Genomic DNA, 24,691 nt, shown 5'->3' with positions numbered 1-24,691 from the left:
TATTGCTCTATAAATCATTCCACTTAACCTTACAATCAAATATACTTCTCAATTTCCTATTAACCGATTAATCATCCCAAATTGTTGAAATGATTCTAAATACCTCGCTATCCTTCTAAACCAATTCTCCTCTTGTTCACTAACTTTTACCCCATTCATTCTACGTATCTTCATCGTAAGGTACTCTAAAACTTTTATATTGTTCATTTTATCCCTCCAGTGATTAATCATCAATTCCTCAGCTTCTTTCCAATTCCTTGCTATCACCTGTCTTGCTGCTACTAACATCAAATTTATCCACTTAGATTCCTCTCTTGACCGTAACCCTATTCCATCCAGATTAATAAGTGCCATTGCTTTAGATATTCTTACCCTTCCTCCCACTATCCTCGACATTTCCAACCCAATCTGATCCCAGAACTTCTTTACTAAAGGACAATCCCACCACATGTGATTGAACGTTCCCAATTCTCCACACTTCCTCCAACAATTTTTACTCCCCGATTTTGAAATATAATATAACTTGACCGGTGTATAGTACCATTTCTATATCATCTTCAAACCTTGCTCCTGCATTAACCTAGAAGTAGTAACAAAGGGAGGTAGCCTAAAGATCTTTTCCCACTCTTCATCCCTAATTTTACTTTGAATATGTTTCCCAATACTCCTTCAAAAATTCTCTCAGTGATTCCCCTATACCTAATAAGACCTTATACAGTTTTGAAACTATTTTTGCCTTATCTTCTCCATACTCTTTCACCAATTTTTCAAAGGGAGTAGTTAATCTTTTACCAATATTGTTAATTTCTTCCTCCTTCAACAATGAGGAAATTTGGGGGTTTTGCAACCAATTAATCCTATTCAAAATATTCTTCTCCTCTTCCACCCTCCCTTCTGCTCCCCACACCTTTTTCAGCTCTATAATCGTCATCTTCTTTAATTTATCTCCTACCTCCTTTGACATTGATCCCCTCAACGAGGCAAATTTATCATAATACCACATTTTGGTAATAGGTGATATCCCCGGGGCAAACTCTTTTTTCTACTTCTCCCATACCCAACAGGGTCCCTGAAAGGTTGATAATTTATCTCCTAACTTCTTCCTCCTTTTCCTCCTATCAAACAAACTTTCCTTTCCCCCTACTACCTCAAAATTTTCCCATTCTATCCAACCAAGATCTTCTCCTGACTCTCCCTCCAACCAAATCATTAGATGCCTTAATTGATATGCATCGTAATAAAGACTAACATTGGGAATCCTCCATCCCCCATCTTTTATTCCATGATATCTATACCTACCAGCTGTCCTTGGTTTCTTGGATGCAAACACAAATCTATCTATAGCTCCTTGCCACTTCTTCAATATATGTCCTGGTATATGCCAAGGTAGTACATAGAAAAGGTAAGTCAACCTAGGAACCAAAAACATTTTAACCATCGCATTCCTTGTACTAATTGAATCTTTCCTTCTTCCCCAAGTTCTCATTTTATCTTGAAATCCACTCCAAACTCTTTTAAAATTATACTCAAATACTTTTTTATCATTCCTAGGAATGTTAACCCCTAAATACTTCACCATTTTATTTGCGATGGGAATCCCCAAAGTTTTAGAAGCTGCTAATTGTATTTTCGGTTTAACATTAAAACACATCATTGAAGATTTTGAAAAATTCACTTTCAACCCAGACACCTCTTCAAATTCCTGTAATACCGTTTTTAACGGGGCCATTGTGGACTCCAAATCCTTAACTGTCATCATCATATCATCTGCATAAAATGTTAACAAATTCCCATCTACTTTCCCTTTTCCTGGGACTTCAAAACCTACTATTCCTTTATTCTTTTTTAATTTAAGCACCAACGGCTCCAGTGCTAAAATAAATAACATAGGAGATAGAGGGCATCCCTGTTTCGTACCACACAAAACTTGAACATACCCCTCTACTGATCCACTAATTCCTACCATCGCCTTAGACTTGGTATATATAGTCTTAAGCATATTTTGAAATTTCTCCCCGAATTTATACTGTTGGAATATATTTTTCATTTACGTCCAATCCACCGAGTCAAACGCTTTATAAATATCCAACGCCAAAAGCATAAGAGGCAATTCCTTATTTTTAGCTAAATAAACCATACCCATCACCTTCCTAACCGCTTCTATCAAATACTTCTGAGGCATGAACCCAAACTGATCTTTCCCTACCAATTGTGTTATACATTTTTTCAGTCTCATTGCCATAACCTTTGCAAATATTCGATAATCCATATTGGTGATAGAGATTGGCCTATATGAATCCCTTAGAGTCTGATCCTTCCCTGATTTAGGGATTAACACCAACCTCGACTCTAACCATGAAGATGGGGTAGCAGATCCGTCCAAAATTCCCTGAAACAATTCAGTCACATGCGGCACTAATATGTCCTTAAAATGCTTATAAAACACAACAATTCTTGTTTTGAGAGCCAGCTAGATGTGTTTTGCTTAAGAGGTCAGATACCAAAAGTAGGTGTGTGTGATCTCCCCTTTGCTGTCACCCAACTCAGTCCCTGTGTCATGAAGAACTAGAATATGAGTTCTGGCCTTAAAAAGATCACGTCTGTTGTATACATGGTGCTGTGCCTGCTGCAATGAGTCTCCCAGGGAAGGAATTATGAAAGGGACTCAGATACTAAACAAACAAGTAACTTTATTACCTAAGGTACCAAATAAAAGGATTGTGTAGGGGGTGAGAAAATAGTACAAGATAGTGAGACTGAAATATTCAATGACAACAGTACAGCACAGCAGTCATTTATATGTGGTACAGCAACAATAAAAACTATTCACTTTACACAATCCTAGTGTTCAACTGTATTTAAGCTAAACAACCAATTAAAGGATCTTTCAGCCCAAATTTTGATCCTCCCACACGGTTAGTTCAGAGAAACCAACCCAAAGAGGAGAGATGTGTGATGGATTGTCCAAAAAGGTACCACAAGGTGTGAAGGGATAAGCAGGAAAGGTGTTTTGGAATAAAAAGGGAAGAAATCTGTAGCTTGATGAGGGTGCTATGGGGAAGGCTGGCTGACAGTTGGGCAGACTGACAAAATGGGGGAATGGAGGAATTAAGAAGCAGGAAGAGGATAGGAAGATGTGTTGGGTTAAATTCAGGGAGAAAAGCTGAATAGAAGAAAGTGCTCATAGTTGTGTGGGAAGGTCTGGGAGCAAAGCCTACCAGATGGAAGAGGAATTCCTGCAGTTTCAGCAGTGGAAGAAGGCTAAGGAGCAGAGCCATTTACAAACATGGAGGGACAGGGTTCCTTTCTTATGCACCTGGGCCCAGATAGCGAAAGTGCTGCTATTGGTTGAATTTGGGATCCACAATGGTTTTGGGCCTAAAGTGCATGATCTGGCAGCCGTTGGTGGAATTTGGGTTGTACTGTGATTAGTGGAACTTTAGGATCTGAGACCCCCATTTGTGCAAGGGGTCAAAATCCGAGCTGTCACAGGACAGTTCAAACTTTCTGTTGTAAGACATACCATGAAAAAGAACCAGGGTGATGTAATTGGTACTAGGAATTGTGTCTGGTTGCAGGTGATTAAATTAATGTGGGATGCAGGTGTTTCTTGGACCTGCTGAGAATGTCCTGGGATTTGGGATGCTACAAATTTCACTATGAACACTTTTGACTGTTGAATTTACCATGTTTGAATGTGGCAGTCAGATGAGACATGATCACTTGCTTTGTTCTGTTTGTGCCAAGCAGCCTCAAACGCCAAACTGGTTTCCATCAAGTGTTCCCAAAACTGTGCATGTGCAAAGACACTGCAGACTGAAACTGATCAGCAGCCCTTAGTGTCATTAAGAACTACTTAGAAGATCACCAAAGGGTAGGATATTATTGAAACACCACATTTATTATATTGTCAAAATCTACAACAACTAACCACATTTATTGTTGATTAATTTTGTATGGTTTGTGAGTGATCTAATTGTCTGTTTAAATGATTGCCTGCTGAGTGGAACACAGCAAAGATATGGGACTGTAGAACTCAACTGGGCTGTATGAGAATGTGCATGCCTGAAAAGCCAATTGCACTGCGCTGAATGATCAGTAAGGAATACAGAGAAACAACCTGGCAGACACTCACAATCTACATCTTTTAGTGCCTCCTGCAAGACCCACCAAAACTGCAAGCCGTTGACCCTATCGCCAGACCTGTTTTGCTCTCCAGTCCTTAAGTGCCACTGTGGTGCCAGAACTTTTTATTTCCAGAGCTGGCAAACTTGTTCATATTTCTTCTGAGAACAGCTATTAAGGTTGAAGGGCAAGTCTGCATGTTACTTTCATCATGCGTAGACCAGATTAAAACACCTCTATATGATGACTTACTGCACCATTATCATAGCATGCAGCCCCTATATAATTTCCTATATCTGCATCATGTAGAGGATCTAAAATAAGTACTAGCCTTCTTTAGGGATTAGTGACGTTGTTATGAAAATGTTTCATTGGGCTACTGTTGCTGCCCATGATGGCAGGCATTCCATGGAGGTTGTACTTAAGTGGTTACTGCATGCAGAAATTGTGTGACCATTAGAACTCATTTCGACGTACCCACAGATTAGTAAGGTGACATTTATTATGGGTTGCAGTAGGACATAGGAAATTATACTAAAACTGCAATCCTAATGCACCTTCTTCAGAATAAGTGTCTCTAGGGACCCTTCTTCCAAATAAAATGTACATAAAACTGGATTACAAAACACAACAACTAGTTAAATCTATGGTATGTTGAAACATGATGTGTCCTCTTTATTACAGCCTCTCCTCTACCTGTGAAAATTCTTGTTTCTATTATAAAAGATAGATAAGTTTCTCATGAGATGAGGTCCAGCTATGGCTGGCAAACAAAATGCTTGTATTCTCAAACCATAGGAGTAGGCAACAGGGCTAGCAATAGCACACCTTATTCCAGTGCCATCGGATAATGGAACATTTGAACCAGTATCAATGACTACTAGCTGCAACTTCTAAAACTGGAAACAGATTTCAAGTTTAACCTGATATCCAGTACATGAGTACATGAAGCTGTGTTATACTGAATCAGACCCTTGGTCCATCAAGGTCAGTCAAACTGCTCAAACTGGCAGTCAAACTACTCAAACTGCTCAACTGCTCAAACTACTCAAACTGGCAGTCTCAGGCAATGGTCTTTCAGATCACCTGCTTCCTGATCTTTTAACTTGAGATGCTGGGGACTCAAACTTGGACCTTTTGCATTCCAAGCAGGTGTCTACCACTGAGTCACAGCCTTTCCCCAGAGAAAAGACTCTTTTAAAAAGATTCCATATCTCCTAGTGAGTTGACTGACAGACTCTATTTGTACATATGTAGAGGTTGTGGCAGGGCAGATAATTTCCTTTAACTCTGTTCCCCATCCTCTGCACATTGATTCAAATCTTTGAACATAGCCTATGTGGAAAATCAAGGAACATCTTGGGGGCTGATGAAAACTTTGTACCATATTCTGTGAAACATGCTTGTTTCCTTTGGCAACTCAGTGGGAAACAAAATGCATTCTGCACATGTGCACAATATATACATTTCTACCCATGTGTTGTGGCTTTGGACAAATAAACTATCAATTTTTCATTTTTTAAAATCTATCTTCTCAAATTGTCTAGTCCTCAGCACATGTTAAAACAGCACCATTGAAAATTTTAGTAGGAAAAAAAATAACACTTTGAAAATGGCATCTTATTGTACATCAACTTTTTTTGTAACCCCCCCTCTCTACAAAAACCAAACCAAACCACAAGACTTTCAAATATGAACACAGCCAAAGTCTATTATTGAACTGTAAACTGCAAGTTAAACCGGCATAAAACAAAAAATGGGTCAATGAGACGCAACATTTTTCTGCAAAGAAGTGCTATGATTTTTCCCAGTGATGTTTTTGAACTGAAATATGCTAATGACCAATGTTTTGATCATTAGAATCCAAACATTATTTATGTTTGGAAGCTAAAATGTATTAAAATTTCAAAATGCTCCATTTTTATGAAATGTGCTTTAGCAGAAGATTTCTAACCACACATTATTAAAAATGAAATATATGACTGAATACTGTCAGGAAGGACATTATAGAGATACCTGGCTTGTGCTCTAACAGGGCAGAAGACAACAGATACAACCAATGGGTCATCATGGGCAGGCAAAAAGAGCAAACCCTCCAAACCCACCCTCATTTTCTCTCTATTGCTTTGGTATTCCACATCTCTCTCTCTCTCTCTCATTTGAATCATATATGACAAATGATGTGTTATCATCTTCTCTGATGCCTGTACATTAGGGCTAGGAGTAGGAAGTGAGGGCTCGGGATAAATGAACAAGCACATTATGCTACGAAAAATGAGACATACAAGGAAAGATTCTGAAATTGCACTAGGTGGGAGTATGAAGGCCCAAAATCATCTTAGAGCTCTTATAAGGAAGGCAGAGTGTCCCACAGACTCCAGAGAAGCCACTGCCTTTCATCTAGTTGGATCTGGAGTAGGAGAACCTTGAACAATTGACAAGGAAGTCAATGAAGTTTTGCCTCCTGATTGCATACACACCACTATACTACATGCAGTCACTAATCTCCATGTTCTTGTTTGTTTGTGTGTGTGCATCTGCACATGTGTGAGCACACTATATATTACATCCAGGGGTGCTATGGTGAAATCCATTTCCTTGCTTAAAAGCTCCCTAGCACATAACCATGAACAAACTGGATTGATGGACCAAATGCAACAATCTCCAAGCCATTTTTAAGCCATGTTGGGTCATCATGCTCTATATTTGTCTTCACAAACAAGCAGGTTCTGACTCAGGAAAAGACCCAGTAGATAACTGTGTGGGGTGTAGAAGAGTGCCCTGTTTTCTGAGAATTTGTCACTGGCCCATCAAACACTGGGATCCACACATTCCTCTTGGGAAGGAACTTGGCCAACCACAGACTTCGAAAAGATGACAGGATAGTGGAAGATGATGCATCACATGGTGGATTGGGGTGCCTGGAGAGAGAATACAAATGATTATCACACAAGTTTACTATAATAAAATAGTTTTAATCTTCCTTCCCATGTTTTCCCAGTGACCTCTTTATAAGGATCTGCTTTATAGTGCAAGGCAGGCTCTGTGATGGTATTACACCAAAAGCAAAACTAGTTAAAAGAATGTAAATTTTAAAATGCATGGATTTTCTTTCTAATTATTCAGTGATTTTCTTTTTCTATGAAACATAATTTGGTATTGGAAAACTGTTGAGTAACTACTGTTGTGACAGTGGGAATACATGATAAATCTGTTTTGACTTTTGACAGCCTTTGTGTGCTATGAAATTCTGAGAGTCAGAGACTATTATGATGTTTGATGCCAGTCTACACACTGTGCATTATTGCCAGGATAAAAACAATTAATTCCTTCCTTACTGATTTGTTGCATAACTGTGGAGATCAAAAGAATGCAAATGTTGTGGTTGGGGAAGATTACCAAAGTTCATTTAGATGACTAAACTCAGAAATATGAAGGAAGCTGCAGATCTAAATTGAAACTTTATTAAAATGTTATCATAAATCCATTAGAGGTTTTGAAATGGAGACAGCATCAAACCTTAGAATGTGGCCAAATAAACAAACAAAAGCAAAAGTAGAATTTAGGAATGAAAATGAAGACAAATAATCAGAAATAACAAGGTTACCTGGATTCCCAAGCAAAGAAGCAACAACATTGTAACAGGAGTGGAAGAAATAAAAACACTCAAAACACTACCAAATGCAGAAGTGAAGGCTCCCTGTTGTGTCCTTTATAATAAAGGGCTTGAACTGATGAAGTTTTAAAATAGCCAAGATATTTGTGAAGCAGGATATCGCTTTCTTCAATATCCTCATTATTCATCATAACTTGCAAACAAGCCCATTTGAAAAAACAAACAGGCTCTAGAAAATGGCCTGCTGCCAAGCGCAGGAGCACATCAGGACTCATGGCTAGAGATGGGCACGAACAGCAATATGAACCAAAAAAAAGCCACAAACAGCCCAATCTGCAGTTTGTGAACAAGCTGTTCGTGAGGCCACATTCTAAATGAACAGGTGGTCGTTGCAAGCCTTGGTCATTGCTGTTCATTGCTGTTCATTGCTGTTGGTCAAGCCAGACATTCTGGCACCTGCAATCAATTCCCATGGCAACTCAGGCAGGGATTGTCTGGACTCTGTCTGAACTCCTGCTGTTGCCCTGGAAACCCCAATCTAACCCAATTTAGCTTGATAGGCAGGTCTTCCTTTCAAGTGTGGAGCTCCAAATTTGTTACAAGGGAGCAAAGAGCAGCGGGGAGGGGGGCTCCCAGCTCTGGCTTAGTTTGCAGACAGTGGAGAGGGAGAGAAAGTTGCTGTTGGCATTTTGATAGAGTGCATTGGAGCTTGAATTTTCTTTGTGTGTGGTGGGATAGCGATCTACCCCTTCAAGTTCCAGGGCTGCTGCCAGGCTCTGGACCAAGCTATTATTTATTATTGGTACCTTTCCTGATGCCTGCTCAGGTAAGGTTTTTGGGAGTGGTGCGGGAGCGATCTACCCCTTCAAGTTCCAGGGCTGCTGTCAGGCTCTGGACCAAGCTATTATTTATTATTGGTACCTTTCCTGGTGCCTGCTCAGGTCAGGTTTCTGGGAGTGGTGCAGTAGAGTTCTTGACTTGGATGATGGCTGGAGGAGAGCCTGCTGGCCCCCATGAACAGCCAACCACGAACATGTTCGTGAACAGGGCCATGTTCATGGCTCTTCGTGAGTCCCTGTTCGCGGATGGCAATGAACAATGAACATCAGGTTCATTTTTCTTTCTGTTCGTGCCCATCTCTACTCATGGTGCTGCTCCATCAGCACTCCCTAACTTAGCAGTGGGCCAATTTTGGCCCATTTGAGGCTGAATCAGGCCTGTTTGGGGCCAAAATCAGCCTGCTGCAGAGCGCAGTAATATTGCTCAAATGGGACGACGGGCCCTGGAGTGCTCCTGAATGCCACAGAGGGTCAATTTTGGCCCCAAATGGCCCTGATCCAGCTTCAAACAGGCAGAAATTGGGCCAGTGCAGTGCACTCCAGGGCCTATTGTGCCACCCCCAGAAGCATTCCTGCACTCTGCAGTGGCCTAATTTAGCCTCAAATGGGTGGAAATGGGGCCGGTGTGGCACATAGGAGCATTCCAGGGCTCATGGTGCTGCTCCAGCAGCACTCCTGCACTCCCATTTGAGGCCAAATCAGGCCCATTTGGGGCAAAAATTGGGCTAGTGCAGAGCGTAGGAGCACTCTAAGGCCCATCACACTGTCCTGGCAGCATTCCTGTGTTCTGTAATGGCCCAATTTGGTCTCAAATGGGTGGCCCAATTTGGTCTCAAATGAGTGGAAATTGGGCTGGTGCAGAGCACAGGAGCACTGGTCTTCCCTACCCTTTCCTAAGCAAGCTGTATTGGTGCAAGCCAGAGTGTGCAGGCGTGGGGATAAAAAGTGAGTTGTCACCAATACGGCTTGCTTTTTATATAGTAGGATATGTGGTTAGCATGGTAAGTGATCCTATAGCCATTTTATGCTGAGTGACCATAACACCAGAGCTAACACTGCCATTACACTGTCATGACCCAATGCACTCTCAAAAGCAAAGTTGATAGCACAATACTTATAGAAGAAAACACCCAACAGAAACACGAAATAATTCCTACAGTGTCCTAGAGAATTCTACTATCAGCCACCAATCAATTTCACTTTCCAGTACTCCCACCTTACCTATGTATAAAGCAGAACAATGCAATGGCTGTAGCGTTAAGATGACTTCACTCTACTTGGTCTATACTTCCAGTCAGTCATAAGCATATTACTAGGAAAAGCATACACAACCTACACAATGAGACACCATTTGTGGCTCTGGCCTATTGGTTAGGATGGCAGCCACTGATACCTGCAGGGACAAGCTCCAAGGCTCCCATTAAACAAGGATTTGAATACCCTGGTAGTGTAATGCAACCTGTGAATAACACCCTTTGCTGGTGGGAAGGAAGAGAAACATAGGGTCACGTGGAAAGGAAGGGCTAAGGCACCTATGTAGAACTCACAGGTCACAGGGCTTCAGTTAAGGACCTGAGTCCAGCTATGGGATCAAGGATTCCACAGACGCTGTATTAGAAACACAACAAAAACATGCATCTATGAATGGAAAAAGTATTTTGAAGGGTAAGGGAAGATAGCCACATGGGCAAGTGAAAATGTAGACTACAGCAACAAGCTCTTAGGAGGCAGCATATGGCCAGCAGGTCAGTGGGAAAGCTTTCAGCTCTACCATGTCAGGAAGATGTAAATGTGGTTTCTACATTGGCAATGCCTACCTATTGAATGCCCCACCAATTACAATAATTTTAAATAGGAAAGGAAACAACAGGCTCATGGGTTTTTTCAGAGGTTTTGTCTTTCTCTTGCTCTTGCCCTGTGCCTCATCCCTGAATCCAAGCCATATAGCCAAATACTGAACAGGTTCAATGCCTAGCTTTAGCTAAGTAGAATATGGCAGGCACAGCCAGAAGCCCAAAGTTTAAATACTAGCTACAGTGTCCCAGGACAGTGGGCTAGCAAAAAGCGATCCATCTACACCCGAGATCACATCGTATGATAGTCAGAGTACCATCACATAGACATATAACCTCATTCAGGTAACTGTATTATGAATCTATGTCTCAGGATGCTTTTCATTTTTCGTCCAGTCCCCTTTCCATCCTGCCAGATCTCCCTTGTAATCATTTAATTTATTGCCAGTAGTTGATGATTATTTTCTATCAGACCTTGTAATCCATCTGCCATACTCCACCCTCAGCTTCATGCAACTCTCCTACTTGGGAGATCCTAACAGTAGTAACTAGCAAGGTGGGGGTGGGGTGGGGGAGATTGGGGAACAGTGAGCAATTGGTTCCTCCCTACTGGTCCCTGTTGGTCCAATGGCAAGGTTGTGGGAAAAAGGCAAACACTGAGTCTTCCAAATGGGATGTGGAATAGAAAATCTGCTTTCCCCTTTTCAATGTGAGTTCTGCTGCAAAGACATTTGAAGTAGGTAACCAACGGACAGGAGTTTCATATCAGCAGAGTACTATCATGAGATCAGAAACACAGTTCAAACAGTCACAGATTTTATTTTACAGCAGCAGTGGTAGAACAATGCAGAAGAATAGGATGGTTAAACCATTCTTTTTGTTGTTGCAGGGCCCATGTGTCTGAGAAAGCTCAATGAGAAACAAAGAAGTACCAGGTGATGTGGCAAATGTTGGATGGCTACCTTGTTGCCTGTGGTGAGACAAGAGAGACATAGGGATAGTGATAAATAATGGGTTGTAGTTTTAATGTATAGTTCCTGAGTCCAAGTGTTATTAGGAGCTGAGGAGGTTGAGAGCTTGAGAAAGGATGTTACCATTTGGATGTTCTTCCACTGCACCTGCCCAGTCCCATTCTACACTCTCTCACTGATAATCCCCTGATGTCTACAGCTGTAAACTTCACTGGTTGGCAAATACAGTCTACTCACCCATCAAATGTAGGGTATTACATTGGAATGCATTTATTATTGTTCTGTTTCATGTGTCCTGGCTACAATCCTGCAAGAAAAATGGGACATGAGTATTTGGCCAGCAGTGGTAACAGGTAAAATATATTAGATGTTCATCATTAACAATGATTGTTGGGTTGGAAAAGCTGCATTATAGAATAGCGGCTAACAGAAACACCTTTTGGTACAGTATATAATAACTCTGTATCCTCTTTATGAGACATGTTGATATTAGTATTTGAGAGCTATTAAGTGTGTACACCATTTCCTCTCATTGCACGGATGGAAGAATGGGAGACACTTCGTGGTTATGACTGAGAGCTACACCCATCTCTTTTCCTGGTAGCTTGGGGATATGAATGGGGGAAATGCCAGGGACATCTGGAGAGTTTCCCTCTTCTACATACCTTTGAGCCTTGCCTTGCAGCTCCAATTGTGGCAGCAGAGTTGGAAATCCTGGCAATTGTTGGTTTCTGAAGCCCCAAAATATCTATTGGGTGCTAAAAATATGAGTATTAGCAATTTTTTTGGTCTTCATAAGAACATAAGAAGGGCCAACAAAAGGAGATAGAATCTGAGGCCTTTTCCCTGAAGTTGCCCCCTGGTATTCAGAGGTTTACTGCCTCTGAATGTGGAAGTTCCCTTCAGTCACCAGGGCTAGTAGCCACTGATAGACTTATTCTCCAAGAATCAGTCTAATCTCTATGCCTGTGTTAATCACTACATCATCTGGAAGTGAATTCCGCATCTTAATCATTGTGTAAAGAAGTCTTTCCTTTTGTCTGTCCTGAATGTACTACCCATCTGCTTTACCTGATGCCTAGTATTTGGGGAGAAGGAGAAAAAGTTCTTTTGGTCTACCCTCTCTACAGCATACATAACTGAATAAACCTCTATCATGTCCCTTATTTGTATCTTTTCTAAAATGAAAAGTTTCAGACTCTTCAGAGTTTCCTCATAAGAAGGGTGCACTTGCATGCTTCTATAGTTCTGTGGATGTAGAGACAGAGTAATCTAGACTCCACATCTTGATATTTGCAATCTGTGATCTCAAGCTGAACATTATATACTATTGGTGCTCTGCTATGACTGGGTCCTGAGTTTAACAGATTTTTTTTTCATTTTTGCGACATTGGATTGAAGAGGGACAAGGAAGAGCTCACCACTGACTTCAATGGAATTATTTAAATTTAAACCACCTCTTTTGTAAGCGTAACACTGTCAGGAATATGACCAATCATTAGTAAGCATGAGATTCTGACTGTTTCATTCCTTCCACACTAAACCCCTCACTACCCAGTTTTTCTCTGTGTAGTGGTAGGCTCCCATTGGTGTTAAGGTACCCTTTTACTTGTTCAAGGTTCTCACAATGATTGCATATTATTTTACACATCTTTAGCATTTTGTTCTGCCGGCATATGAAGGCTATGGAATATGCTACTCAGTGGATGTAAATTACGGAATAAGATCACACTGTAAATGTCCTAAGGTTTTAAAGGTGCAAAAGTATCTTTAGAAAGATGGCCAAATATAATGTTAAATTCTCTTGTCTCTTAAGTTTCATGATTGGGATGGTACCAGGAGATATTTATAGACAAAGAATTAGACACCTTTGAAGAGTCCATTTTGGCAGGGTTCACATTGAACTACTATTCTTTTTTCAGCTTTATACATGATAGTATAGGAAAGTACCAGAAAATATGCACATACTCTATTCTAAATGTGCAATTAAAATATTTTGAACTGATGTTAGAACTTCCAGTATGATGTGAGTGTCTCCCTGTGCTTTATTGCACCAATCAGCTCCTTTTCCTGGTCTAGAAACTCACGGATTAACTACCTGAAAGAAAACAATGTGCAAATCACTATAGGATAATTAGGGTAAAAGCAATGAGCCATGAAAACAAAGTACTGGAATGAGTTAGATAGGTCATAGTTTAATTACTATACTGATCGGGTTTTAATTAAAAATACATTCAAATGCATCCTAAAAAGTTGTAGTAGGTGACATATTACATCTACAGCCAAGGCGAGCCCAGTCTCATTAGATTTTAGAATCTAAGCAGGGTCATCCTTGGTTATTACTTGGATGGGAGACCACCAAGGAAGCCTATGGTTGCTAGGTGGAGACAGGCAATGGCAAACTACCATGAATGTCTCTTGCCTTGAAAACACTATGGGGTTACTATAATTTGGCTATGACTTGAGGGCAAAAAAGAGAGGGGGGAGAGCAGTGATGCTCAGACCCCCTTGAGTTTCATTTGCATCCTGATCACCACTCATGATCTTGCACTGATTTCTCAATGATAGTATTGAGATATTATAGAACCACTTATCAACGTTGGCTGAGTGACTTCTTACTGAACACAGCATGCATACAGGCAAGCATGTTGGGTTTGGGGCATGAATGTTGTCTCATACAGCTTTGGTGCAATCAAATATAAATGTATCACAAATTTCTTGGACAATGTATTATTTTTAAAGTAAATCTTACTTTTCTTGTCCCGAATTAAAGATTTTTGATAGTTGCAGCAACTGATACAAGTAATTCAGTAGGATTTTTCTCCTGCACAGTTTTGCAAAGGACCATGGAAGTGGTATTTTCCCATAATGTTAGTTGTTGAGATTCTTAACCCTGCCTACATCACTTTTTAAAGGTGCCTGACCTATTGTTCTACCCTAGTTCCCACTGCTTGTTTGGTGGTTGCCATGCCAACAGTGAAAAATAGATATTTTTTCAAATTCTATTTATTGTTTTCAAAATCTCAAAATAATGTTTAATTTACATGTGAAACTATTGGTTGGTTAAATGCACATATACAGTTGATAACTGTGCAAGAACAAAGGCAAGAACAAAGGCAAGATCCATGTGCACAGGCAACATAACAGTAGTATACTGTGCTTGCACAAAACATAAGTCACCAGGCCACCTTAATACAGCTAGCAAGCAACAAAGCTGCTGTGCAGCTGCAAACTAGCTCGCAATCTGATCTTGGGAATGACTTACTACATTTTACAACTACTGAGCATGGTAAGTTTGACTGTCAAACTCGCAGGAAAAAATGAGGCATCTCTATAGTCTAGCAGAGAGAAGGAAATGGCATATGAAAATGGAAAACACACAAGTATGTGCACACTCTGTGTCTTCTGTTCCAAATGTGGAAACTAGTAGAAAGATCCAACACAGAAATGAAATGTTAATAAATAGGAAGCCAAGACCATTCTATCTTGCCATTGACAGCCCATCAAAGAAGGAGGCAGAATGTGGGAACAAGTTTGAGTGCATGTCATGCTCTTATAAGAGCAGAAGAAGCCTCTATATGCAGACAATCCTAAGGCTGCTGCAGCTTATAAATGAATGACTCCAAGGTAGCTAGCTAGTTCTTATGGAACCCAAGGAACATATATTATAAAAAGACTCAACTTCAAGGAGCTGTCAACACACCAGCTGCACTGGAATCCACCCCCCACCCCAATCATGAAATGGCATGCTGACAATGCCCCATGTCAGCCATATATGGAAACAGCCAGCCAATGCATGCTGATATTGGTATGCTGCTATGACACCCTCACACCCCCACTCACATGCAGAGCACAGCAAAAGAGAAAAAGCAGCACCCTTTACTCTAGACAGGACTGTGACATGTCTAGTTTGAGCACCGCAGCTGGTATACTCCATGGAACCCTGCAGATGGGGAGGGGAGATTAAAAATTTTGTTGTACATATATAGAGTTGGATCCAAACTAAATTTTCCATCAGAAGAAAGGAACTTGCCTGCCTGCCTGCTCCCACTGATCTCCATGCTACTCATGTGCAAGGAGAAATGCTGAGGAACAAAATGAGGGGATCTGCAATTGGAAAGGGGAATTGGTAGAAATTGCCAATTTATCCTGGATCCAGTGCATACTCTTGACAGGTAAACATACCGGGGAAGAAGCATGGCCACGTAATGATGTTACCCAGACACATCTTCAGCTCTCTTGGCTCTCTTGGCAGAGAGAACCTCCACAGAAACCTCCACAGCTCTCTTGGCAGAGAGAACCTCCACAGGCATGCCATGGCTTCTCCAAAGCAATGGTTCAAGATCCAGGGAAAATAATACTCTGAGGGGCAGCAAGGCGCAAAAAAGCACCAGGGCCGTCGTCACACGGGCATCTCTTCCGTTAAATTTACAGCATATAGCGTCCTACCTGTTATCGGCACAGTAACGTTTCTTTGGGTCACCTAACGGCTCTTCGCGCCACCAGCCGTCCACACCGAAGCACTCTGTTCTGTTCTCTCTAACCGCGCAGAAGCAGCTCCCCCCCATTTTTTTTATTTTTCTGGCGTTTAATTCCGCTATAACGGAATAACATCATATAAACATTCTGTTAGAGCAAAACATTACGACCCTTTTGTTTTTCCAACTTTGAAATTATATAAATAGCCCTTTGCCCGTAGAAAACTCCCTGTCTGATGTGATCCCCATCGCTGAAGACTCTGCCATGGTGATTGAGTCATTTTTACTTCAGCAGAAAGTTTGCATTGTGTTATGTCGTTATGGCGTTATAAGGACATAATAAAATAAAAAAAGGGGAGTCGCAGGAAGAAATGGATTCTGGGATTGAAGGGAGGGCATAGGACGTTGCGAGGCGAAATACATCGATGTGAGGCATTCACACTGAGGCACAAAATAACGCGACTATCAAGCACAAAGCAGAAGAGAGAAAATCGCTACAGTGTTGGAATAAGGTGGGTGTTTGCCGGGAAATAGCGCCATTTTAGCGCTAAATAAAAGCCCGTGTGACGACGGCCCAGGACAGTAACACAGGAACACCCAACTGCTCCTCCACAAAAGGCATGTCAGTCAGCTACCCAACAGCAACAAAACTGAAGAAGGAAGAGTGACTAGAACTGACACATGACATGCTGCAGAGCATATCATGGACCACTTTGAGCCCTCCAGTGCCCCTTGTATCTACATCTGGTCAGGAAAGACTACAGAGAAAAGTTTTCTGTGCCTTGAGTTCCCCAGGTCAAACTCTGTAGCTACTACTCCTGCAGTAGCTAACATCTGATGTGCTGTACCAATGAAACCTATCACTGAAGATGGGCTGCTCATGCTGATTGGGTACCCCATAGACCAATAGAGAGACATCAATATGAAACAATCCACACATTTATTGAACAGTATTAAGAATGGATTCCTGATGACAGTGAGTCAGATTAAGTAGGTTGCCAACTCCCTCAACCTAGCAAGCCACCTGTGCCTTTGAAAGTGGCACTGACAGATCTCAGAATCACAGGTAGAGCTGTCTCTGTCACTGCATGCCCATGATGACTATGACTATGTTGGCCAAACAAATGTCTGTAGCTTGCAATGAAATGGAACCCAAGCTATAACAAAAGAGCTGGCAACCCCACAGAAGAGCTGTAGATGCAAACTGGTCATTGCAGCCATTGGCTGTGCTGTAATATCAGCAGATGGTTGCCACTGCGTTATGAATAGGGTTCATCCTGGCTTCTAATCCTGTAGGAAGTCTAGCTGCATAGAATCAAAAGAAATATGAAGACAACACTGAGCAACTTTAAACAGTAGAATAAAACAGCAAATGAGCTGAGGCACCCTACACAAGGTGCTCTTCCATTTCTTAAAACTTTTCCCTGAAGGTAGATGCTCAGATGGTGGATCCCAGAGGAGAATTCACTTGTTCAATGTGTTGCATTGGAACTTTGGCCATGTTCACACGTCTTACCGGCTCCAGTAAGTCACGCAAAGCTCCCTCAAGGACAGCAGCTTCTTGGTGCAATTTCGTGCGAGAACTGGGAAATTGCGTCAGGAAGACGCTGTCCTTGCAGGAGCTTTGCATGATGTAGCGGAGCCAGTAAGACATGTGAAAATGGCCTTTGTCATCAATTAGCAGTTGTTGGGCTGTTCCATGGGTTTCTGATTCTGTAAGGAAAAAGGCATCATGGTTATTTGCTTAGCAGGCACAATGGTTGAAATGGTGTAGCTGGCAATCCTCCAGAAATGTAGTTGGGGTCTCTGTGTCTCCAGTCTCTAGGAGGTTACACCAGTATGATACCACACTGCAGTGAGCCCCCACCCCTTTTTGCACTGTACACACTTACCCTATGTGAGAGACATGCTAGGCGCTGTTGAGGATGGGAGAGCTATTGAGCAAATATGCAGCAGGTAAATGTTGTGTGGGGGAGCAAGCATTGCCAGCAGTCGCAGTTTGAAGCAGGAATCTCCTGCTTACCTGTGTGGGGTACACTGTTCTTGCATTCTCAGTTGGAGATGTGGAAATTCCTGTTTGTTGCTTGTAGAGGTGCAGTACCTGTAAGGCTTCTAAGCAGAGCTATATTAGCAACATGGTTAAACTGTATCTGTGCATCTCCTTGACTTTACAGAAAGAGACTTTTGATTTTGGCCCAGTCCCAAATTTGATTAAAGTCTAGGGGCTGTTCTTTGGAGAGGCTCGTGGTGGCTGCATCACAAACACAAGGGAAGCTACACACGTAAAGCTCACCAGGTAGAATTTTAGTTGAGACTATTCATCTGTAACAGGTTTGGGTCTAGTTCAAGCCCTGAGGCCTCTACCTGAATGCCTCAGGAGCAGATGGAGCTGCTGCTGAGACTGGAGAAGGTAGATGCTCAGGTTGAGATACTGAATAAAGTAACGCCTCCACATTGAGATTCCAGATGTAGCTGCTGTGACTCCCAAATTGTGGTGGCCTTTTCCTAAAGTTTCTGACCACTTGTGTGCAAGTTCTCCCAGAATGAACCCCGAGACTGGGACGGTCTCATACAGATTAGGGGACCTCAACCCTCCAGAGGGCTGCTAGGGGTTCTGAGTGGCTGTGTTCAGCGCTTAGAAATGGTAGTCAGGGGTTGAACCTCTATACAAGAACATCACCTCCCACAACACTTGAGGAATTTCCCAAGTCTCTCTGGTAAGGACCATAGAGCATTGCAGTTGCTTTAACGTCACTTCTGAATTCAAAAATGGTGTCACAGCATCTGTGACATCCCCCCCCCCCATCTTTTTCTGTGATGGCTCAATTGATCGAGGGCTAGTGATCAAGGATGGGATGGGAGTTCACCTTCCACGAGCTGGCAAATGGTAATCCTATGCGGTCAGCATGTTGATGTGAAGTTAGATTGATCTTGTACTATTTAGTTCACCTCTTTCCTGTCAAGAGGGTGGATATACTGACGGAAATCACAGTGTGTCAACAGGTTTCCTTCCCAGGACAAAAATAATACAGAGAACTCAAGATGAGGATTATTTGGAGCTAGATGTCAGCTGAACTCTTGAGTTCTTGTCTGGTCGTTTTGTTGATATGAAAGGTTGGTTACTTGTATCAATCGGGGTGTTAATGGTGTTGGCTTCAGATCAGAGTGTGCTCCAGGGAGGCAGGTGTCCATGGCACGCTTCCTCACATGCTCATTAAGCAGCTTTGCAATGCATGGAGGCACTTTGCTTTCTTCCTTTGGGCATGCCTGGCCTTCATCTTTAATCTAAATCATCTTTCAAATGCCATTGCCATCCTGACACTTTTAGGCCTCTGATGAATGCACTTAAGGGTCACCGGCTGTCACATCAATACCCTAGAGCCAAGTGATACTTGCAATGAAACCTCACTTCAAGCCTGAAGAGGTAGGTTGATTGCGGCTTCCTCTGCAGGCTTGTTTTAAGTGGTGCTGGGAAGTAAATCCATCAAAAGCAGCAGGCAGGGAGGGTTAAGTCTCCATCCCCCACATACACTGCAAATATATGATCTTGTGCAAGGTTATGAGTGCCCAGTATGGAGCCAGAACAACAATTGTATCTGGCTTCTGGCAGCCAGGTGACCTCCATTGTTTTCTTTGTGGCACAGTCAATAAAGCAGAGGCAAAGCAGACGGAGCATGTTATCAGCAGGAGAGGGTCGTGGGACGGTATGCAGAGGTGAGTCTGACCTTACCTTGCTAAGCCGTGCCCACTGTAAATAAGAACTCCATTAAAGTCTGAAAGTCTGACTTGCTTCTTATGACTCATTTTCCATCATTATTATGGATTATAAACATGCAGGAGGGCAGATAACAATGCAATTCTGACTGTACTGGGACTTGTTGCTAAAAATGGAAGCCATCTGCCTTTCTGGACTGTGAAAATGGACTTATACAGAAATGTTATAAATGACATAACATTTAAAAAGGCAGCTGCTGAAATTCACCACCTCTGGGATGGCTGTAGAACAGCCAAACAACACCCACAGGAGTTGGCAAAGCAATAAAGAAGAATAGCAATGCTGGCAAGGACAATTCTGAAGTCAATAGAAAGCAATTGCTTGGCTGGAATTTCACAGCAAGGTTTCTTCCTTGCAAGCTTACCATGAGAAAACAATATATATTTTCTCAAGACATGCAGTGCAATCCTAAGCAGAGTCACACCCTTTAAGCCTATTGACTTCAGTGAATTTAAAAGGGTATAATTTTGCTCAGGATTGCCCTGATAGTCTTGCTGTTTTGCCCTTTGCACACAGAAGACGGCAAGGACTATCACAGGAAGACAAAGTACATAAAACCGAGGGAGCAGATCTGTCAGTCAGTTACATGCTGCGCTAATCAATAACACTCTGAACACTGAAGCAGGGTGATAAAATTTCTCCTTGACAATGAGACCCAGGATCCCTTTTCTATGTTCCACTCCATTCAGCAAAGAAAGAACTGGGAATGTCAAAATCAGCACTACTAATTCAAGCACTACTAATTCAACCCCGTGGTACAAAGTGGTAAGCTGCAGTCCAAGCTCAGCTCACGACCTGAGTTCGATCCCGGAGGAAGCCAAGTTCAGGTAGCCGGCTCAAGGTTGACTCAGCCTTCCATCCTTCCGAGGTCGGTAAAATGAGTACCCAGTTTCCTGGGGGTAAAGTGTAGATGACTAGGGAAGGCAATGGCAAACCACCCCATAAAAAAAGTCTGCCAAGAAAACGTCGTGATGCGACGTCCCCTCATGGGTCAGTAATGACTCGGTGCTTGCACCTTTACCTTTTTTAATTCAAGCATTTAACAGTTTTGATCCACCTTTCCAGCCTGTCCCTGTGTTGGTGGGTCTGGACCTTTAGGATTGCTTCTTTGCGGCATGAACATAAAAAAATAAAAAACCTATGTATGTAGCTTTCAAAATTTATGAAGTTGCCATGTTCCACCAAAGAATTGTGGAAAAGCTGATGGAGGTCCATTCCCAGATTTCTAAGCATCCTCTCTAAATTGTCCTCTGCTGCTCCTAATCCTGCACTGTACTTGCTAATATATTATGAACGCAGAGACACAGGGCACTTCTTACAAGACCAGACAGATGGGATTGGTGCTTTTGTTCTTGCTACAGTTACTTCTGGTTTCAGAGCTCACCCTTGGAAAAATTCTTTAAAATGAGCAGGGAGAGTATTTGCAGGGGAGAATTGGTAAGCAGAGCCAGCTGATTTTCTCCAGCAAATGTTTTGACCCATATTTGCTTTCTGAGGGGAAACCCATGCTCCTGTACAGTGTCTTGTTTCTCTCTTTGTGTCCTAAAATATTCTCTCTCATTTGACTAATGTTGGATGCTTTGGAGAAGATGGGCATTGGTTCTTGTCATATGACCAAAGAACTACTACCACTAGGGAGCTAGTGGTACCACTAGGGAGCTAGTGAAAAGATCAAGGAACTTTGCTGGGTTAACATTTCTAGCAATTGGGTTTTTTTGGGGGGGGGTGAATCCAACATGAGAAGAACACAGAGACATGATTCAATAACCCTTAGCCCGGGTAGACACTAATTGGGCCAGGGCTCTGTTTTTCTTGCAAGTTTCTTTTCTGCTGTGATCTTCCTCAAACTTGGCCACAAGTAAGACAGCTCTGTAACCCTTTCTTTGGCAGACTAGATATCTTTGGAGTGGTGATGGTAGGAATAGAGGCTCTGTGACATGCAGAAATCCAGCATGCAGTTTTTCTTGGGGTGGAGATATCAGACAGCTACCAGAATTGTATCAAGGAATAAGTAGTCAATGTGAATCCAGGAATTTCTATTAGCCATAGAAGGGATGAAATTCCATTGGACTACACAAAAGTTTTTAACCTTTTCTAGGTAGCAGATCCCAGGTACTCACCTAAATGTCCCTGCTTTTAAGTTTTCCCCACAGAAAATCTAACTGTGTCCTTCTATGTGCAATGAATTTTGGAAGATGACAGTCAGAATTATGTCACCACTGTTGACAGCCTGGCCTGCCTGCAGTTTAGGGGAAGAGTCCGGAGCTGAAAGAGTTAAAAGGGAGGGAGGGAGGGAGAGAAGGGGAATGAGACAGAGAGAAGCAGAGAAAGGTCAGTGACAAAAGCCAACTAAGTGTTTAGGATATATATGCTTCAGGCTATTATTCTTCTGCACTTCCGCTACACAATGACAAATGTTGTTCCATGAGCTCTGGTTTATATTCTCCTAGTTCTGCATTTGAGATGAACACATGAGGAAAACCAGAATTATACCTCTAAACAGCCTCATTTGCAACAGGTAATGTAGTTACTTGTACAGAGAAAATGAATGTTTTTTTTCTCACATCTGACAACCCAAAGCAGCAATCTGCAGATCACCTTGAGGGAGAAACAGAATATGACTGTGTCAGACAGTCTAATTTGTTTCAGACAGTCCAGTTTCTGTCCTGCCCTATGTATGAAAAATGAATGGGGGAACAGAAAGTACAGTGTGGACTGGAAGGAGGGGAAAGCTGAACAATCTCCCTGCTTGTACTTTTCACCCAGAAACCACTTCTTCTTCCATTGGGATTACTGCAGGTTGAAAAGTGCAGACAGGTGGTTGCTTCAGCATCTGTTCCCACTTGTCCATACTTTGCTTTACCCCTCACCCCTGTATTGTATGGAATTAGTGGCAGATCTTGTTTTAACAAACAGGATAGTTGCTGTCTCATCTAGCTTGGCCCTAAGTGATGTTTGGGAGTATGCAGTAAAAACAACATCAACAAAGTAGATGCAAAATTTTGGTGGAAAGTCTAGATTAGTTAAAGCGGATCTGAAATTAATCGCAGAAAGGGAATTGGTTTTGGCCATGGCTTGCTGATTCAAAGCTTAATATGCAAATAAGTCAGTGTATCTGAAAGGGATCAGGTATGTATGTTTGACTGCAACTTTCTCATTTGTCTTTCTTTGGAATCTGATTGTGGATGTTCTTAAGACCATTCATGTGAGTCCTGTATCCTTAATGATCCATACTGGGGAAAAAAAAGGCTCGTACTCACATAATTCCCTTGCACATTCATCTCAGGTACACACGGGGCTAACCACCAGTGTCCACAGTCTGGCTTTTATGCATGTAGAAGCTCTGTTTATGTGAGCTGCCACATGTACATGGATGATGTGCAGCTCATGAGAGTCCTGTGATGATGGCACACTTTTTGACATTACTGCCTATGAAGAAATTGTAGCAGCTGGAATGTATATAAACTGGAGGATGGAAAAACCAGGCTGCAATCCTTGAAGGAGCAGAAGATAAATACAAATAGATTACCCACATGGAGCCATCAATTTACATTGACAACAGCCTGGTTGTGACTTGTGAGTAGACATGGGCATGAACAGCATTACGAACAGAAAAACCCCATGAACAGCCCGTTCGTCTGTTTGCGAACAAGCCATTCGTGAGGCTCCATTCTAAACGAACAAGTGGTCGTTGCAAGCCTCGTTCATTGCCTTCGTCAGCCGTTTGTCAAGCCAGACAGTCTGGGGCCTTTCAAGCAATTCCCCTAGCAATGGCAGGGACTGAACTCTGTCTGAACTCCTGGCTTTCCTTCTGGCTTTAACCCTTCAAAGTACTTCCAGCAGAGAGTCCCGTTTTTGCCACTGTGAAGAGAAAATGGCAACAAAGGGAAGGACCCATGGATTATGCCTTTCCTGGGGTGCAATCGCTCTGAAACTTGGGGGGTCTTCGGAGGACAGTGAGGACTATGTCTCCTGCAAATTTGGTGTGTATTAGACATTGGGAAGGTCAGTTTGTGGAGTGTTTAAAGGGCCCTGCCCCTTGCACATGGCAGGAAAGGGCCCTTTAAACTATCAGCTGGCAGGTGGCAGGGGGAAATTCCCCCTGCCACCTGCCAGCTGATAGTTTAAAGGGATCTTTAAGGGGCCACGAACAACGAACATGTTTGTGAACAGGGTCATGTTCGTTACTGTTCATTGTTTGTTGTTCGTGGATGGCAATGAACAACGAACAGCTTGTTCATTTTTTCCCATTCATGGTCATGTGTACTTGTGAGTCTAGCAAAGGCCTTGCAAGATCTAAGCATGTAACTTCATTGTAAAATAGAGGGGAGCATTTTTGTTAAAAGTGAAGTGTACTCTGGATTGTGTGTTCTAGATGTGATTATTTGGAATCAAGCAACACTCATTTACTTTGGAATTTAAAGCTTAACAATGATTTAATTTATGACTGAGTTATTCTAAGTCCACTAAAAACTACACTACTGAAAGATTTCTAGGTAACAGACCCTGGTAACGTATTATCTTTGCTATTATCAGTGTAATAAAACAGAAACACAGTGACACTTTAAAGACTAACAGCATATATTCCAGCATGAGCTGTTGTGAATCTGAGACTACTACTTCTGATGCAATGGGGAAAAAGAAAATATTTTTCTCATATTTATCAGAAAAATTACAGAAAATGTGTGTGTGGCGTGACAGAGGGAAAAATTAGAAACAGAGAGGCCTCGTGATAAATTAGGTGTGATTCTCTGTGTAAGGGATGGATTGGATTAGGTGGTTATACATAAAGGATGATGAGAGAGGTTAGTTCCATCTTCTCTCTCAAAGAATGCAGATAAACAAATGTGTAATCAAGTCAGATAATTAACAACTAATCAAGGAAGAAACGGTCTAAAGAAATTTGGCTAACATCAGTAAGTGACTAACAGTCTTCTGTTTCTATTATGAATTGGCTTGATTTTCACTTCTGTCCATGAGTTATTTCTCCCATTCTCTGTGGCTCATTAAACTATTCAGGACATTCAGAGTCCCCTAAATCTCTCCATGTCTTCTTTATTTTGCAATATCCTGGAGTCCCTTCTATATTATTTC

At 41.9% G+C, this 24,691-nt stretch overlaps 1 protein-coding gene across 1 annotated transcript in view; it reads right to left on the bottom strand.

Annotated features, from left to right (window-relative positions):
• Nucleotides 1-5,782: 5,782 nt before the first annotated feature.
• HRH2 (histamine receptor H2) overlaps nucleotides 5,783-24,691 on the bottom strand; it is a 61,592-nt gene continuing 42,683 nt past the window's right edge. Inside the window, exon 4 of the mRNA XM_054976368.1 lies at nucleotides 5,783-7,046. Coding sequence (XP_054832343.1) covers nucleotides 6,860-7,046 — 187 coding nt within the window. The 3' untranslated portion in view covers nucleotides 5,783-6,859. The remainder of the gene's footprint in view (nucleotides 7,047-24,691) is intronic.

The sequence above is a fragment of the Eublepharis macularius genome, chromosome 4 (assembly GCF_028583425.1).
Source record: "Eublepharis macularius isolate TG4126 chromosome 4, MPM_Emac_v1.0, whole genome shotgun sequence".
Taxonomy (NCBI): Eukaryota; Metazoa; Chordata; class Lepidosauria; order Squamata; family Eublepharidae; genus Eublepharis; species Eublepharis macularius.
This window is presented reverse-complemented; position numbering and strand designations above follow the sequence as displayed.